Source organism: Mesoplodon densirostris, chromosome 6 (assembly GCF_025265405.1).
Source record: "Mesoplodon densirostris isolate mMesDen1 chromosome 6, mMesDen1 primary haplotype, whole genome shotgun sequence".
NCBI classification, from domain to species: domain Eukaryota; kingdom Metazoa; phylum Chordata; class Mammalia; order Artiodactyla; family Ziphiidae; genus Mesoplodon; species Mesoplodon densirostris.
Genome location: NC_082666.1, coordinates 82486115 through 82504021, shown reverse-complemented (window position 1 = coordinate 82504021; position 17907 = coordinate 82486115). Strand labels below are relative to the sequence as shown.

Here is a 17907-nt window from a genome sequence, read left to right as displayed (position 1 = left end):
TTATTGTGTTGCTGTCGATTTCCTCTTTTAGTGCTGTTAGCCATTGCCTTATGTATTGAGGTGCTCCTGTGTTGGGTGCATATTATAATTGTTATGTCTTCTTCCTGGATTAATCCCTTGATCATTATGCAGTGTCCTTCCTTGCCTCTTGTAACATTCTTTATTTTAAAGTCTATTTTATATGATATGAGTACTGCTACTCCAGCTTTCTTTTGATTTCCATTTGAGTGGAATACCTTATTCCATCCCCTCACTTTCAGTCTGTATGTGTCCCTAGTTCTGAAGTGGATCTCTTGTAGAAATCATACATATGGGTTTTGTTTTTGTATCCATTCAGTGAGCCTGTATCTCTTGGTTGGAGCTTTTAATCCATTCACGTTTAAGGTACTTATTGATATGTATGTTCCTATTCCCATTTTCTTAATTGTTATGGGTCTGTTTTTGTAGGTCTTTTTCTTCTCTCGTGTTTCCCACTTAGAGAAGTTCCTTTAGCATTTGTTGTAAAGCTGGTTTGGTGGTGCTGAATTCTCTTAGCGTTTGCTTGTCTGTAAAGCCTTTGATTTCTCCGTGGAATCTGAATGAGATCCTTGCTGGGTAGAGTAATCTTGGTTGTAGGTTCTTCCCTTTCATCACTTTAAATATATCATGCCACTTCCTTCTGGCTTGTAGAGTTTCTGCTGAGAAATCAGCTATTAACCTTGTGGGAGTTCCCTTGTATGTTATTTGTCGTTTTTCCCTAGTTCCTTTCAGTAATTTTTCTTTGTCTTTAATTTTTGTCAATTTGATTACTATGTGTCTTGGTGTGTTTCTCCTTGAGTTTATCCTGTATGGGACTCTCTGCGCTTCCTGGACTTGGGTGTCTATTTCCCATGTTAGGGAAGTTTTCGACTGCAATCTCTTCAAATATTTTCTCAGGTCCTTTCTCTCTCTCTTCTCCTTCTGGGACCCCTAATGTGAATGTTGTTGCATTTAATGTTGTCCCAGAGGTCTCTTAGGCTGTCTTCATTTCTTTTCATTCTTTTTTCTTTATTCTGTTCCACGGCAGTGAATTCCACCATTCTGTCTTCCAGGTCACTTATCTGTTCTTCTGCCTCAGTTATTCTGCTATTGATTCCTTCTAGTGTATTTTTCATTTTAGTTATTTACTGTTCATCTCTGTTTGTTTGTTCTTTAATTCTTCTAGGTCTTTGTAAAACATGTCTTGTATCTTCTTGATCTTTGCCTCCATTCTTTTTCTGAGGTCCTGGATCATGTCCACTATCATTATTCTGAATTCTTTTTCTGGAAGGTTGCCTATCTTCACATCATTTAGTTGCTTTTCTGGGGTTTTGTCTTGTTTCTTCATCTGGTACATAGCCCTCTCTGCCTTTTCATCTTGTCTATCTCTATGTGAATGCGGTTTTTGTTCCACAGGCTGCAGGATTGTAGTTCTTCTTGCTTCTGTTATCGACCCTCTGGTGGATGAGGCTATCTAAGAGGGTTGTGCAAGTTTCCTGATGGGAGGGACTGGTGGTGGGTAGAGCCGGGTGTTGCTCTGGTGGGCAGAGTTCAGTAAAACTTTAATCAGCTTGTCTGCTCATGGGTGGGGCTGGGTTCCCTCCCTGTTGGTAAACAATCAAACAGGCCTGAGGTGACCCAACACTGGAGCCTACCGGCTCTTTGGGGGGTGCTAATGGCAGACTCTGGGAGGGCTCATGCCAAGGAGTACTTCCCAGAACTTCTGCTCCCAGTGTCCTTGTCCTCATGGTGAGCCACAGCCAACCGCCACCTCTGCAGGAGACCCTCCAACACTAGCAGGTAGGTCTGGTTCAGTCTCCCATGGGGTCACTGCTCCTTCCCCTGGGTCCCGATGTGCACACTACTTTGTGTTTGCCCTCCAAGAGTGGAGTCTCTGTTTCACCCAGTCCTGTCGAAGTCCTGCAGTCAAATCCCACTAGCCTTCAGAATCTGATTCTCTAGGAATTCCTTCTTACGTTGCCAGACCCCAAGTTTGGGAAGCCTGATGTGGGGCTCAGAACCTTCACTCCAGTGGGTGGACTTCTGTGGTATAAGTGTTCTCCAGTTTGTGAGTCACTCACCCAGCAATTACGGGATTTGATTTGATTGTGACTGCGCCCCTCCTACCATCTCATTGTGGGTTCTCCTTTGTCTTTGGATGTGTGGTATCTTTTTTGGTGAGTTCCAGTGTCTTCCTGTCAATGATTGTTCACAAAATTATTTTTTAAAAACAGTTTTTGAGGTGTAATTGACATAAACTGCATGTATTTAAAATATACAATTTGATGTTTGTTTTTGTTTTCTTTATTATTTTAATCCTTTTTAACAGTACAGTTCAGTAGTGTTAAGTATATTCACATTGTTGTGTTGTGGATCTCCAGAACTTTTTATCTTGCAAAATTGAATGTGTATACTACATTTTGTTCATCCATTCATATATTGATGAATACATGGGTTGCTTCTACCTCTTGGCTGTTGTGAATAACACTGCTATGAACATGGGTGTTTAAGAGATTTTTAGTGTTTTCTTAAAACATTCCAAAAATGATTCTAATATGTAGCCATGGAAGAGAACCAGTGAGTATGTTTTTAAACTTAGAAAACAACCCAGTGTTGGAAATCAAATATAAATCTCAGTGTGAAGTTTTAAAAATTGTTAATATATGTCGTCTATATATTACTCTAGGAACATGTAGAAACATTACATCTATTTTCTATTCTGAAATTGTGTGTTTTCTATTTTGAAATTGGTATTTATCCCAAATTTAAGGTGTTACTGTGGGCGATTGATTAGAGACCATTATGGGATAGATTATGCCTGGACCATCTCAGCTGCCAACGGTAGTGAAAATGAACAATGGTCTGTTGAAAAGCACACAACGAAAAGCTCTACAGATACCTTTGGCACGATTAACTTCCAAGATGGAGAGCACACCCACCACTCTAAGGTTTGCTAATAACCTACATTATTTTGCTGATTTTTAAAAAATATTTTTATTGGAGTATAATTGCTTTACAATGGTGTGTTAGTTTCTGCTTTATAACAAAGTAAATCAACTATACATATACATATATCCCCATATCTCCACCCTCTTACGTCTCCCTCCCACCCTCCCTATCCCACCCCTCTAGATGGGCACAAAGTACCGAGCTCATCCCCCTGTGCTATGCAGCTGCTTCCCACTAGCTATCTATTTTACATTTGATAGTGTATATATGTCCATGCCACTCTCTCACTTCATCTTAGCTTACCCTTCCCCCACTCCGTGTACTCAAGCCCCTCCTGTACGTCCATGTCTTTATTCCTGTCCTGCCCACAGGTTCTTCAGAACTATTTTTTTTTTAGATTCCATATGTATGTGTTAGCATACAGTATTTGTTTTTCTCTTTCTGACTTACTTCACTCTGTATGACAGACTCTAGGTCCATACACCTCACTACAAATAATTCAGTTTTGCTTCTTTTTATGGCAGAGTAATATTCCACTGTATATATGAGTCACATCTTCTTTATTCATTCATCTGTCAATGGACACTTAGGTTGCTTCCATGTCCTGGCTATTGTAAATAGAGCTGCAATGAACATTGTGGTACATGACTCTTTATGAATTATGGTTTTCTCAGGGTATATGCCGAGTAGAGGGATTTCTGGGTCATATGGTAGTTCTATTTTTAGTTTTTTAAGGAACCTCCATACTGTTCTCCATAGTGGCTGTATCAATTTACATTCCCACCAATACCGCAAGAGGGTTCGCTTTTCTCCACACCCTCTCCAGGATTTATTGTTTGTAGATTTTTTGATTCTAACTGGTGTGAGGTGATACCTCATTGTAGTTTTGATTTGCATTTCTCTAACGATTAGTGATGTTGAGCATCCTTTCATATGTTTGTTGGCAATCTGTATATCTTCTTTGGAGAAATATCTATTTAGGTCTTCTACCCATTTTTGGATTGGGTTGTTTTTTTGATATTGAGCTGCATGAGCTGCTTGTAGATTTTGGAGATTAATCCTTTGTCAGTTGCTTCATTTCCAAATGTTTTCTCCCATACTGAGGGTTGTCTTTCTGTCTTGTTTATGGTTTCCTTTACTGTGCAAAAGCTTTTAAGTTTCATTAGGTGCCATTTGTTTATTTTTGTTTTTATTTGCATTTCTCTAGGAGGTGGGTCAAAAGGATCTTGCTGTGATTTATGTCTAAGTGTTCTGCTGATGTTTTCCTCTAAGAGTTTTATAGTGTCTGGTCTTACATTTAGGTCTTTAATCCATTTTGAGTTTATTTTTGGGTATGGTGTTAGGGAGTGTTCTAATTTCATTCTTTTATATGTAGCTGTCCAGTTTTCCCAGCACCACTTATTGAAGAGGCTGTCTTTTCTCCATTGTATATTCTTGCCTCCTTTATCAAAAATAAGGTGACCATAGGTGTGTGGGTTTATCTCTGGGCTTTGTATACCATTCCATTGATCAATATTTCTGTTTTTGTGACAGTACAATCCTGTCTTGATTACTGTAGCTTTGTAGAATAGTCTGAAGTCTGGGAGCCTGATTCCTCCAGCTCCATTTTTCTTTCTCAAGATTGCTTTGGCTGTTCGGGGTTTTTGTGTTTCCACACAAATTGTGAAAATTTTTGTTCTAGTTCTGTGAAAAATGCCATTGGTAGTTTGATAGGGACTGCACTGAATCTGTAGATTGCTTTGGGTAGTATAGTCATTTTCACAATGTTAATTCTTCTGATCGAAGAACATGGGATATCTCTCCACCTGTTTGTGTCATCTTTCATTTCTTTCATCAGTGTCTTATAGTTTTCTGCATACAGGTCTTTTGCCTCCTTAGGTACGTTTATTCCTAGGTATTTTATTCTTTTTATTGAAATGGTAAATGGGAGTGTGTCGTTAATTTCTCTTTCAGATTTTTCATCATTAGTGTATAGGAATGCAAGAGATTTCTTTGTATCCTCCTACTTTACCAAATTCATTGATTAGCTCTAGTGTTTTTTTGGTAGCTTCTTTAGGATTCTCTGTATATAGTATCATGTCATCTGCAAACAGTGACAGCTTTTCCTCTTTTCCGATTTAGATTCCTTTTCTTTCTTTTTCTTCTCTGATTGCAATGGCTAGAACTTCCAACAGTATGTTGAATAATAGTGGTGAGAGTGGACAACCTTGTCTTGTTCCTGATGTTAGAGGAAATGGTTTCAGTTTTTCACCATTGAGAACGATGTTGGCTATGGCTTTGTCATATATGGCCTCTGTTGTGTTGAGGTAAGTTCCCTCTGTGCCTACTTTCTGGAGGGTTTTTATTTTAAATGGGTGTTGAATTTTGTTGAAAGCTTTTTCTGCATCTATTGAGATGATCATATGTTTTTTTATCCCTCAATTTGTTTATGTGGTGTATCACATTGATTGATTTGCATATATTGAAGAATCCTTGCCTTCCTGGGATAAACCCCACTTGATCATGGTGTATGATCCTTTTAATGTGCTGTTGGATTCTGTTTGCTAGTATTTTGTTGAGGATTTTTGCAGCTTTGTTCATCAGTGATATTGGCCTGTAGTTTTCTGTCTTTGTGACATCTTTGTCCGGTTTTGGTATCAGGATGATGGTGGCCTTGTAGAATGAGTTTGGGAGTGTTCCTCCCTCTGGTATATTTTGGAAGAGTTTGAGAAGGATAAGTGTTAGCTCTTCTCTAAATGTTTCATAAAATTCACCTGTGAAGCCATCTGGTCCTGGTCTTTTGTTTGTTGGAAGATTTTTAATCACAGTCTCAACTTCAGTGCTTGTGATTGGTCTGTTTATATTTTCTATTTCTTCCTGGCTCAGTCTTGGGAAGTTGTGCTTTTTTAAAAATTTGTCCATTTCTTCCAGGTTGTCCATTTTATTGGCATAGAGTTGCTTGTAGTAATCTCTCATGATCCTTTGTATTTCTGCAGTGTCAGCTGTTAGTTCTCCTTTTTCATTTCTAATTCTGTCGATTTGAGTCTTCTCCCTTTTTTTCTTGATGAGTCTGGCTGATGGTTTATCAATTTTGTTTATCTTCTCAAAGAACCAGCTTTTAGTTTTATTGATCTTTTTATTTTGTGGTACGCGCGCCTCCCACCGCTGTGGCCTCTCCCGCCGCACAGCACAGGCTCCGGACAAGCAGGCCCAGCAGCCACAGCTCAAGGGCCCAGCCACTCCACGGCACGTGGGATCCTCCCGGACCGGGACACGAACCTGCGCCCCCTGCATCGGCAGGCAGACTCCCAACCACTGCGCCACCAGGGAAGCCCCAGTTTTATTGATCTTTGCTATCTATCGTTTCCTTCATTTCTTTTTCCTTTATTTCTGATATGATCTTTATGATTCCTTTCCTTCTCCTAACTTTGGGTTTTTTTTTTCTTCTTTCTATAATTGCTTTAGGTTTAAGTTTAGGTTGTTTATTTGAGATGTTTCTTGTTTCTTGAGGTAGGATTGTATTGCTATAAACTCCCCTCTTAGAACTGCTTTTGCTGCATCCCATAGGTTTTGGGTCCTCGTGTTTTCATTGTCATTTGTTTCTTGGTATTTTTTTATTTCCTCTGATTTCTTCAGTAATCTCTTGGTTATTTACTAGTGTATTGTTTAGCCTCCATGTGTTTGTATTTTTTACAGATCTTTTCCTGTAATTGATATCTAGTCTCATAGTGTTGTGGTCGGAAAAGATGCTTGATATGATTTTAATTTTCTTAAATTTACGAAGGCTTGATTTGTGACCCAAGATATGATCTATCCTGGAGAATGGTCCATGAGCACTTGAGAAGAAAGTGTATTCTGTTGTTCTTGGATGGAATTCCCTATAAATATCAATTAAGTCCATGTTGTTTAATGTATCTTTTAAAGCTTGTGTTTCCTTATTTATTTTCATTTTGGATGATCTGTCCATTGGTGAAAGTGGGGTGTTAAAGTCCTCTATTATGATTGTGTTACTGTCAATTTCCCCTTTTATGGCTGATAGCATTCGCTTATGTATTGAGGTGCTTCTATGTTGGGTGCATAAATATTTACAATTGTTATATCTTCTTCTTGGATTGATCACTTGATCATTATGTAGTGTCCTTCTTTGTCTCTTGTAGTAGTCTTTATTTTTTATTTTTATTTTTTTTTGCTGTACGCGGGGCTCTCACTGTTGTGGCCTCTCCCGTTGCGGAGCACAGGCTCTGGACGCGCAGGCTCAGTGGCCATGGCTCACGGGCCCAGCCGCTCCACGGCATGTGGGATCTTCCCAGACCGGGGCATGAACCCGCGTTCCCTGCATCGGCAGGTGGACTCTCAACCACTGCGCCACCAGGGAAGCCCCCAGTAGTCTTTATTTTAAAGTCTGTTTTGTCTGATGAGAGAATTTGCTACTCCAGCTTTCTTTTGATTTCCATTTGTATGGAATATCTTTTTCCATCCCCTCACTTTCAGTCTGTATGTGTCCCTAGGTCTGAAGTGGGTCTGTTGTAGACAGCATCTATACTGGTCTTGCTTTTGTATCCATTCAGCCAGTCTATGTCTTTTGGTTGGAGCATTTAATCCAATTACATTTAAGGTAGTTTTTGCTATGTATGTTCCTGTTACCATTTTCTAAATTGTTTTGAGTTTGTTATTGTAGGTCTTTTCCTTCTCTTGTATTTCCTGCCTAGAGAAATTCCCTTAGCATTTGTCATAAAGCTGGTTTTGTGGTGCTGAATTCTCTTAGCTCTTGCTTATCTGTAAATGTTTTAATTTCTCCATCGAATCTGAATAAGATCCTTGCTGGGTAAAGTAATCTTGTTTGTAGGTTTTCCTTTTCATCACTTTAAATATGTCCTGCCACTCCCTTCTGGCTTGCAGAGATTTTCCTGAAAGATCAGCTGTTAACCTTATGGGGATTCCCTTCTATGTTATTTGTTGTTTTTCCCTTGCTGCTTTTAATGTTTTTGTTTGTATTTAATTTTTGATAGTTTGATTAATATATGTCTTGGCATGTTTCCCCTTGGGTTTATCCTGTATGGAACTCTCTGTGCTTCCTGGACTTGATTGACTCTTTCTTTTCCTATATTAGGTCAGTTTTCAACACTAATTTCTTCAAATATTTTCTCAGTCCCTTTCTTTTTCTCTTCTTTTTCTGGGACCCCTATAATTTGAATGTTGGTGCATTTAATGTTGTCCCAGAGGTTTCTGAGACTGTCCTCAATTCTTTTCATTCTTTTTTGTTCCTTCTGCTCTGTGGTAGTTATTTCCACTATTTTATCTTCCCGGTCACTTATCCGTTCTTCTGCCTCAGTTATTCTGCTATTGATTCCTTCTAGAGAATTTTTAATTTCATTTATTGTGTTGTTAATCATTTGTTGTTTGCTCTCTAGGTCTTCTAGGTCCTTGTTAAACATTTCTTGTATTTTCTCCATTCTATATCCAAGATTTTAGATCATCTTTACTGTCATTACTCTGAATTCTTTTTCAGGTGGACTGCCTATTTCCTCTTCATTTGTTTGGTCTTGTGGTTTTTTACCTTTCTCCTTCGTGTGCTGTGTGTTTCTCTGTCTTCTCATTTTGCTTACCTTACTGTGTTTGAGGTCACCTTTTTATAGGCTGTAGGTTCGTAGTTCCTATTGTTTTTGGTGTCTGCCCCCAGTGGCTAAGGTTGGGGTCAATGGGTTGTGTAGGCTTCCTGGTGGAGGGGACTGGTGCCTGTGTTGTGGTGGATAAGCCTGGGTCTTGTCTTTCTGGTGGGCAAAACCGCATCCAGTGGTGTCTTTTGGGGTGTCTGCGACTTTATTATGATTTTAGACAGTGTCTCTGCTAATGGGTGGGGTTGTGTTCCTGTCTTGTTAGTTTTTTCGCATAGGGTGTCCAACACTGTACCTTGCTGGTTGTTGAGTGGAGCTGGGTCTTAGCGTTGAGATGGAGATCTCTGGGAGAGCTTTCGCCTTTTGATATTACATGGAGCTGGGAGGTCTCTGGTGGGCCAATGTCCTGAACTCAGCTCTCCCACGTCAGAGGCCCAGGCCTGACACCCGACCCGAGCCCGAAGTCCCTGTCAGCCACACCGCTCAGAAGTAAAGGGAGAAAGAAAGAAATAAAGAAAAAAATAGAATAAAGTTATTATAATAAAAATAAACATATATATTTAAACTAAAAAAAAGTTAAAAGTAACAAAAAATAAAGAACGAAAGAAAGAAGACAGCAATCAAACCAAAAAACAAATCCACCAATGGTAACCAGCACTAAAAACTATACTAGAGGGCTTCCCTGGTAGCGCTGTGGTTAAGAATCCACCTGCCAATGCAAGGGACATGGGTTCAAACCCTGGTCCAGGAAGATCCCACATGCCATGGAGCAACTAAGCCCGTGTACCACAACTATTGAGCCTCCGCTCTAGAGCCCGTGAGCCACAACTACTGAGCCTTCATGCCACAACTACTTCAGCCCGTGCGCCTAGAGCCCATGCTCCACAACAAGAGAAGCCACCGCAATGAGTGCGGACTTCTCATTGCGGTGGCTTCTCTTGTTGTGGAGCATGGGCTCTAGGTGCACGGGCTGAAGTAGTCACTGTGACAAAGAGTAGCCCCCGTTCGCCGCAACTAGAGAAAGCCTGCGTGCAACAACGAACACCCAAGGCAGCCAAAAATAAAGAAAAAAGGAAAAAAAAACTGTACTAAAAAAAAACCAGACAGACAGAACCCTAGGACAAATGGTAAAAGCAAAGCTATACAGACAAAGTGACACAAAGAAGCATACACATACACACTCACAGAAAGAGAAAAAGGAATAAAAAAATCTATATGTATATGAAAAAGGAAGCAAGCAGCCAAATCAATAAACAAATCTACCATTGATAATAAACTCTAAATACTAAACTAAGATAAACATAAAACCAAAAACTAATTAGATGCAGAAAGCAAATCCCAAGTCTATAGTTGCTCCCAAAGCCCACCGCCTCAATTTTGGGATGATTTGCTGTCTATTCAGGTATTCCACAGATGTAGGTACATCAAGTTGATTGTGGAGATTTAATCCACTGCTCCTGAGGCTGCTGGGAGAAATTTCCCTTCCTCTTCTTTGTTCGCACAGCTCCTGGGTCTCAGCTTTGGATTTGTCCTCGCCTCTACGTGTAGGTCTCCTGAGTGCGCCTGTTCCCGCTGAGACAGGACGGGGTTAAAGGAGCAGCTGCTTCAGGGGCTCTGGCTCACTCAGCCCGGGGTTGGGGAGGGAGGGGTACGGAATGCGAGGCGAGCCTGCGGTGGCAGAGGTCAGAGTGACATTGCACCAGCCTGAGGCGCGCTGTGTGTTCTCCTGGGGACGTTGTTCCTGGATCCCGGGACCCTGGCAGTGGAGGGCTGCACAGGCTCCTGGGAGGGGAGGTGTGGATAGTGACCTGTGCTCGAACACAGCCTTCTTGGTGGCGGCAGCAGCAGCCTTAGCCTCTCATGACCGTCTCTGGGGTCCACGCTGATAGCCGTGGCTCGTGCCCATCTCTGGAGCTCCTTTAGATGGTGCTCTGAATCCCTCTCCTCACACACCCCGAAGTAATGGTCTCTTACCTCTTAGGTCCAGACTTTTTCCCGGACTCCCTCCCGGCTAGCTGTGGCGCACTAGCCCCTTCAGGCTGTGTTCACTCAGCCAACCCCAGTCCTCTCCCTGGGATCTGACCTCCGAAGCCTGCGCCTCAGCTCGCAGCCCCCACCTGCCCCGGCCGGTGAGCAGACAAGCCTCTCGGGCTGGTGAGTGCTGGTCGGCACCGATCCTCTGTGCGGGAATCTCTCCGCTTTGCCCTCCGCACCCGTTGTGCTCTCCTCCGTGGCTCGGAAGCTTCCCCACCCCCCCCCCCCCATATCCGCCAGTGAAGGGGCTCCCTAGTGTGTGGAAACTTCACAGCTCCCTCCCAGAGGTGCACGTCCCGTCCTTATTCTTTTGTCTCTGTTTTTTCTTTTGCCCTACCCAGGTATGTGGGGAGTTTCTTGCCTTTTGGGAAGTCTGAGGCCTTCTGCCTGCATTCAGTAGGTGTTCCGTAGGAGTTGTTCCACATGTAGATGTATTTCTGATGTATTTGTGGGGAGGAAGGTGATCTTCACGTCTTACTCCTCCACCATCTTGAAGGTCTCCTATTTTGCTGATTTTTAACAGAGGCTGTAACCTCCAAATATATCTCCAAATTGTATTTCTAAGTGTAGATGATCAGATGACCAGGTTTTATTGCAAAGGCGATCCATGTTACTCACCTGTTGACAAAAATGACCTGACTCTTCTTTTTCTTTTATGTCTGAGGGGCATGATACCTTTCCCAGGTGTGCTGTGGCCAGCTCTTTGATTGACTTCTTTCAGCCAGGTTATGCCCTCTGCAGAAGAGAATGACTTATTGCTCATGAGGCAGTTGCCAAACGGCTTCCCTTTTCTTAAGGAATGTACAGAAGTTACTACCGAAGAACAGACTTCACCTGAATCACGGCCATAGCAATTCCCAGTAACTTAACCTGTGGCTGTTGATGCCTGCTATGCCCTTGTGAGAGCCTTTTCTCAGGAAGAAAATGGAGAAATTTCTGTACACCCTGAATGATAGTGCTGGGCTTTACAGGCCAGTTTTTCTCCTGTCCCTAATATAGTAATTTTACATGGGATTCACATAGTATTGACAGGTCAGGTGTCTCTCAGCTGTTTTCTATTGACCTTGTTAAATGTACACTGCTTTATTAGAGGCAGCTTTCCTTGGGGAAAATACAGGGGGAGCCTACCTCAGGGAAGCTCAGAATCAGTTTTGTCCTGTGGTGCATCATCAGTTAAAAGGATTTGAAAAACTGTTCTTAATAGTGCAATCATAATAAGGTTTCATAATATAATTGTACAGTAATCTACATTTCTGATTACTAATCCACTTGCATCTAACTTTGTGCATTGATTTTTGTTTGTTTGTTTTAGTTGGCAAGAAAACTGTCCTCTAATCCTTTTTGGAAGCTGACTCTCATAGAACTCTTTATGTAATTTTTCCCTTAATTGTTCGTCTTCTTCCTTTTGCTTTTATGTTTGTTCATAATCATCTTCATTTACTCATTTTTTTATCCATTCAACAGATCTTTATCAGTTGCCCATACTTTGCTATGCCCCAAAGAGAATATGTTCTGTGTACTAACATTGCTTACAGTCTAGTGAGGGAAACAGGAAATAAATATAGAATTACCCCAGATGGTGGGGATGCTAGGAAAGGGGAATACAGGGTTTTTTGAGAGAATGAAAAGGGAACTCCTCCTGTTTTTCTGGGGTGGTGTGCATGTGTCAAGGAAGCCATCTGAGAGTAGGGTGGCTAAGCTGAGATGGCAAAGATGAGTGAGGTGTTTGGTGTCTGGTGAGACAGAAGGGTAAGACCACTGTAGGCGTGAGGAATAGCTTGTGGGAAGGCCAAGGGGGAATATGGTACATTTAGGAAAACTGAAAACATGCTTAGACAGATCTGATCACTGATACGTTTTACGCTTAGCATTAGGCGCCTGTTACATCCTCTGTGCCTGAATGCATTTTATTTGATCTCTCAGAAGAGGCTACCCTTATATTTCAGCCTGGAAATATAGCATGCACAGCAGGAGAGCTTGTGAGAGCTGCTTACTCATCCCCTCTGCTGCGTTTCCCTTCCTAGTTGTTATCCCTCCCACCTCCTTCCACAGAGGTTTGGAGGTGAGTTACGATAAAGGAGGAGGAGGGGCAAGAGAGTGTCATAAAACCTTAGCACCGTCTTCAGTTGGCCTTTGGAAGAAAAGACTCTCGTGCTGATCATTTAGTTGATCAAGGTGTTATCCTGAAATCTCAAGGAGAAGTATCTTCTAGGACTAAAAGGACTTATAACTGAAAGGGAGGGCTACCTGAGAAAGAACTGAGAGAGAGAGAGAAGGAGAACTAAACCAAAGCTGCCTCCTCTGCCCTTATTCATCATTCGGGGCGACATGAACCCTTTCACAAAGGTCAACTTGTATTTTTCCTACTCTTGGAATGTGTGATAAAGCTGTGGCAACTCAGTTTTCTCACTTGTAAACTGAATCCTAGTTACCCTTAGCTTCTTTCTACTACGTCCTGTGATGGCTGCACAGAAATGCTAATATTTTAATTATGAAATAAAAGGATTATGTTTTAAGAATTTCAAAGATGAAGACAATTGTTTTAAATCACTATCACATTCTGGAGGACAATGTGCTATTTCCTATTTGCCTATCTATGGCAATCTCTACCTGTGGTTATTTTTGCTACAGTTTTATAAACTCATGGTTTCCTATGGTCCTTATCCTATAAATCCGACTTATTCTTGCTGTTGGTTGGCTCACGCTCATCTCAATATGATTTTACCAGTCTGTATGTGGCTGCATTGGCTGGGAAAAGAAAGCCAGCCATACACTATAACCTTGGGCAAAACGCAGAATAATTCTGGAGCTGCCTGATTTCCGTCTTTTCTTTTGGTTACATTGACTCTCTTATGAAAAGTATTTATTTTAGAAAAGAAGTTTTTAGAGAGATGATATATATAGGAAATGGTTAGAATGTAAAATTTAAAATGAATGAACGTGCTTCTGGATCTTAAATTATGCAAATATGTGAAACGGTCCAGTAAATTAAAAGCCATAGCATTTATGAGAAAACCTCATTACACTTATTTCTAAAACTTTTCTTTAAATGGGTTTGCTGGCATAGTGATTTTTGCCAGTTTGAAGTATTTCTGCCTTACCTCAGACCTTCTAGAGAACGTTGGTAGACTAACCCTGAAAACCAGAGGAAGCCTTCCTGTGGTGACTTGTAATTCTCAGAAGGAACTTAAAGGGGGTGTGGGATCTTTTCAAAGTAAATATTTCCATTATATGAAGATGAACTTTTAAAGAGATCCTAGACATTTTCTTTCAAGTTTTGGCATTTCACTTGCCCTGCTGTGTGCTTACTGCGACGTGGCAGGTATTTTCCACTATTTTATGTATATGTATATATGCGTATCTTCCAGTATATTAGAACTTCTTATGACACAAAGTTGGATCATCTGTTACATTTAATGTTGAAAGAGTGGAAGATGGAACTGCCAAAGCTGGTGATCTCTGTCCACGGGGGCATCCAAAACTTCAAGATGCCCTCCAAACTTAAAGAGATCTTCAGCCAAGGTTTGGTCAAAGCTGCAGAGACAACGGGAGCGTGGATAATAACTGAAGGCATTAATACCGGTAAGGCACATTCCCTGTTTCAGTCTGTTTTTTTTTTTTTCATTCCTTTTTTTAAACTGTGAATCAGGCAGTATAGCACCTAACCTCTGCTCTGCAGTGCTCCCAGTAGATGTGGTAGAGTGAGAAAGACTGGAAGTGTAGTGACTGGAAAAGAAATGCAGAAGAATCCTAGACCTTTCCTGGAATGTATTTTTACCATTGTTAAAATATGCTATTTTAATATAACTTTGGGTAAACGTCTGGCAAAGAAAATAGGTTTTCATGAGCTTTGGACTGTGGTGTGGTAGTGTGTGGGCATAGACGTGAGCTAAACTCACCATGGTCAGGTTCTCAGAAATTGGAAATCAGTGACATGTGCAACAACTGCATTGAGTTTATGGGGCATGAGGAGATAATTAAGTACATAACTGGCATTTCACTCACTTGTTTCTGTCACTGACTCTTTCATACTTCTTGAAATCTGACATTCAAGAACTTCATTTAGTAGCCCCTGAACCTCTAACCCTACTCTTTTGCATCAGTGTTTATGAACTGTATGCATGTTAGAGAATCATCTGGGGGCTTTGGAAAAATACAGATGCACAAGTTCTACCCCAGATTAATTAGAGTTTTTCAGGGTGAAGCTTCTGAAGGGTATCTAATGTGCAGCCAGGGTTGAGGATTACTGACTTCACAAACTCCTCTCTTACTAATCTGTTACTGATATGTTACAGTTCTGACACCAGTTCTCATGTGTGGGTTCTTTCCCAACACACTACAGTTCTCCAGCACCAGCTGAGTGTCTTACAGTTCAACTCAATTCTGAATTACTGTCTACCAGGAAATAGCGACGGATTCCACAGGTTAAGGGCTCAGTCCCACAATCTGACTGGCTGACTGTAAATCAGAGGTTCCCACCATCCCCTCCCTGGGTTTGATGAATTTGCTAGAGCAGCTCACAGAATGCAGGAAACCAGTTTACTCACTAGATTACCAGTTTATTATAAAAGGGTGTAACTCAGGAACAGGTAGATTGAAGAGATGCATAGGGCAAGGCATGTGGGAAGGGGCACAGAGCTTTCATGCCCTCCTCCCATTTCCACGTGTTTACCAACTTGGAAGCTCTCTGAACCCTGTTTTTTTTTTTTTTTTTTTTTTATGGAGGCCTCATTACATGGGCACGATTGATTAAGTCATTGGCTATTGATAATTGAACTCAATCTCCAGTTCCTCTCCCCTCCCCAATGGTTGAGGGTGAGACTGAAAATTCCTACCCTCTAATCACGTGGTTGGTTGGTTCCCTTGGCAACCAGCCCCCATCAGTAGGTCCAAAAGTCGCCTCATTAACATAACAGAAGGCACCTCTGTCACTCTCACCACTTAGGAAATTCCAAGGTTTTAAGGAGCTCTGTGTCACTAACAGACCAAATATATATTATTATAAGTCACAATATCACACCTGTGGCTTTCCATCTTCCCTTTACTTCTTCCTCTTTTGATTTGGGATATCCTAGCCAATGTCCTATTAAGTTCTGCTTGACCTTTAGGATCTACATTAGATGCCAACATACACAGGAAGCATTCTTTATCTCAACTTGCTCTTGTTAATTTTTATAGCGTTTATTGCCTGTAGCACTTGTAGCACGTTTATGTTTTGCCTTACAGGTTAGGTTAGGATGAGTCTACCTGATTGTGAGGTAGAGGCTAGGGCCTATACATATGTCTAAGAACTGAGCAACAGGTACTAATGTAATGAATAATTTCTTTTGATTAAAAAGGAATGAAGGAAGCAAGTGATTGAAAAAACAAAATAAAAATAAAACCAAGGGATTCGTCTTGTCACTAATGGGTAACCTGGTAGTTCCTCTGGTACATTTGATTGAGATAATTACTGTTTCACATTCTTAGAAAAAAAGCAAAGGTTGCAGAGTTCTAAGTCCAATGTGTAGTACTTATTTTATTTCCAGTAAAAAAAAGAGGGTGGATGGGGAAGTTTTGTAGAGTTCAGAAAAAGGTGAACTTGGGCATGGTTTTTTTCTTTGAATAACTAATTGTGTTACATGCTTTATTTTACTTATTGCTTTTTTAAGAAAAAAAGTATTTTAGATTAGGGCCAGTTAAAGAACACAAATATAATAGTGTGAAGACTATTGAAATAGTTCATATGAACAAAAGAAATGAGAAATGAGATATACTTGGAGCTTCCTTAAACAATAATCAGGGTCTGACCTGATTCAGCCTCGGCTCCTTAGGTCCTGACTACTCAAGAAGTGGTCCCTGCACCAGCAACATCAGCATCACCTAGGAGCTTGTTGGGAATGCAGATATCGGGCTCCTCAGACCGGTGGGATCAAAATCTGCATTTTGATGACATCCCCAGGTGATTCTTATGCACATTTAAATTTGAGAAGCTTTGCTTACCAGCTTCAACCTATGCTTGAGATGCTTCTCAGCTGTAGTTGAACATTATTTGGCATGAATTTTTTACATTTATTTAAATTGAATGCCAGAAGCCTTTAAGAATCTATTGTGTATAAAGCATTTGTAGATGCTGTGGATGAAAGATGAGTAAGATATGGACCCCGGGTTTAGTGATGGGGTGGGTAACTGTAACAAACAGAGAGTAAGCAACTAAGCAAAAATCGATGCTGAATGGGTCATAGTTGAGATACAAAGTGTTTGGGAGTAAAAGGAAGAGGAAGAGGAAAACAAATTCCGGTTCCAACTGAGGGAACCTGAGAAGAAAGCTTGGTGAAGGATATAGCACTTAATGTTGGCCTTGAGAGAAGTGTAGGAAAAAGCATTCTAGGCAGAGGTGGCAGTTCAGGGCAAGGTACACAGCTGGAGACTAAGGCATGTGTAGAAGGAGGTGATAAGGCTGCTAGCTGGATGTGCCATGTGGCAGAGGACAGGGATAGCAAGGGAGACTGGAGCCAGATTGGGTGCCATGTTATTTGGGCTGAGGTTTTATTCTCTATGTAGCAGGGAGCCCTCAAAGGATTTTGAATAGAAGAATGAATAGGGAATTATATTGTCAGATCTGGTTTTACAGAGTCTTAGCAGATAATATGTATTAAGATCACATGTGGGCTGCTGACAGACGATCACCACCACATGCTGGTAACGCATGCCAAACCTATGGATCTGAATCTCTATTGGCATTGATGTGTGTTCTGTGGTCCAGAGCCCCAATTTTAGAAAATGACTGAGAAAAGTGCAAAAGATGGCTGGAGAGGAGGATTCCAGAGAGAAGGAAATGATTTAGGTGCTATGCATTAGATGCATGCAATATGCAGGGCTTTGTGTTTTTTTTTTTCCTGTGCTAATGACACATACAGAGTCAGACTGTACATAGAAAGAGTAAGTGATGTAATGTAGTGTTTGTGATTAAAAGGCAAATTTTTTAAAATTAATTTTTATTGGAGTAGAGTCACTTTACAATGTTGTGTTGGTTTCTTGCTGTACAGCAAAGTGAATCAGTCATACGTATACATATATCCACTCTATTTTAGCTTTCCTTCCCATCTAGGTTGCCACAGAGCATTGAGTAGAGTTCCCTGTGCTATACAGTAGGTTCTCATCAGTTATCTATTTTATACAGTAGTGTATGTGTGTCAGTCCCAATCTCCCAATTCATCCCACCCACCACCTCCCGCCTTGGTAACCATAAGTTTGTCCTCTATGTCTGTGACTCTATTTCTGCTAAAAGGCAGATTAAGCCAATCTCAAAAGGCTACATATTGCATAATTCCAACTATATGACATTCTGGAA

General features: G+C 41.0%; 1 protein-coding gene across 2 annotated transcripts in view; it reads left to right on the top strand.

The window, feature by feature from the left end:
- TRPM6 (transient receptor potential cation channel subfamily M member 6) overlaps nucleotides 1-17907 on the top strand; it is a 141010-nt gene that overhangs the window by 27979 nt on the left and 95124 nt on the right. For both annotated transcript variants that reach the window (XM_060100901.1, XM_060100902.1), the window contains exons 4-5: nucleotides 2768-2945; nucleotides 13943-14156. In XM_060100901.1, the coding sequence (XP_059956884.1) occupies nucleotides 2768-2945; nucleotides 13943-14156 (392 nt within the window). The remainder of the gene's footprint in view (nucleotides 1-2767; nucleotides 2946-13942; nucleotides 14157-17907) is intronic.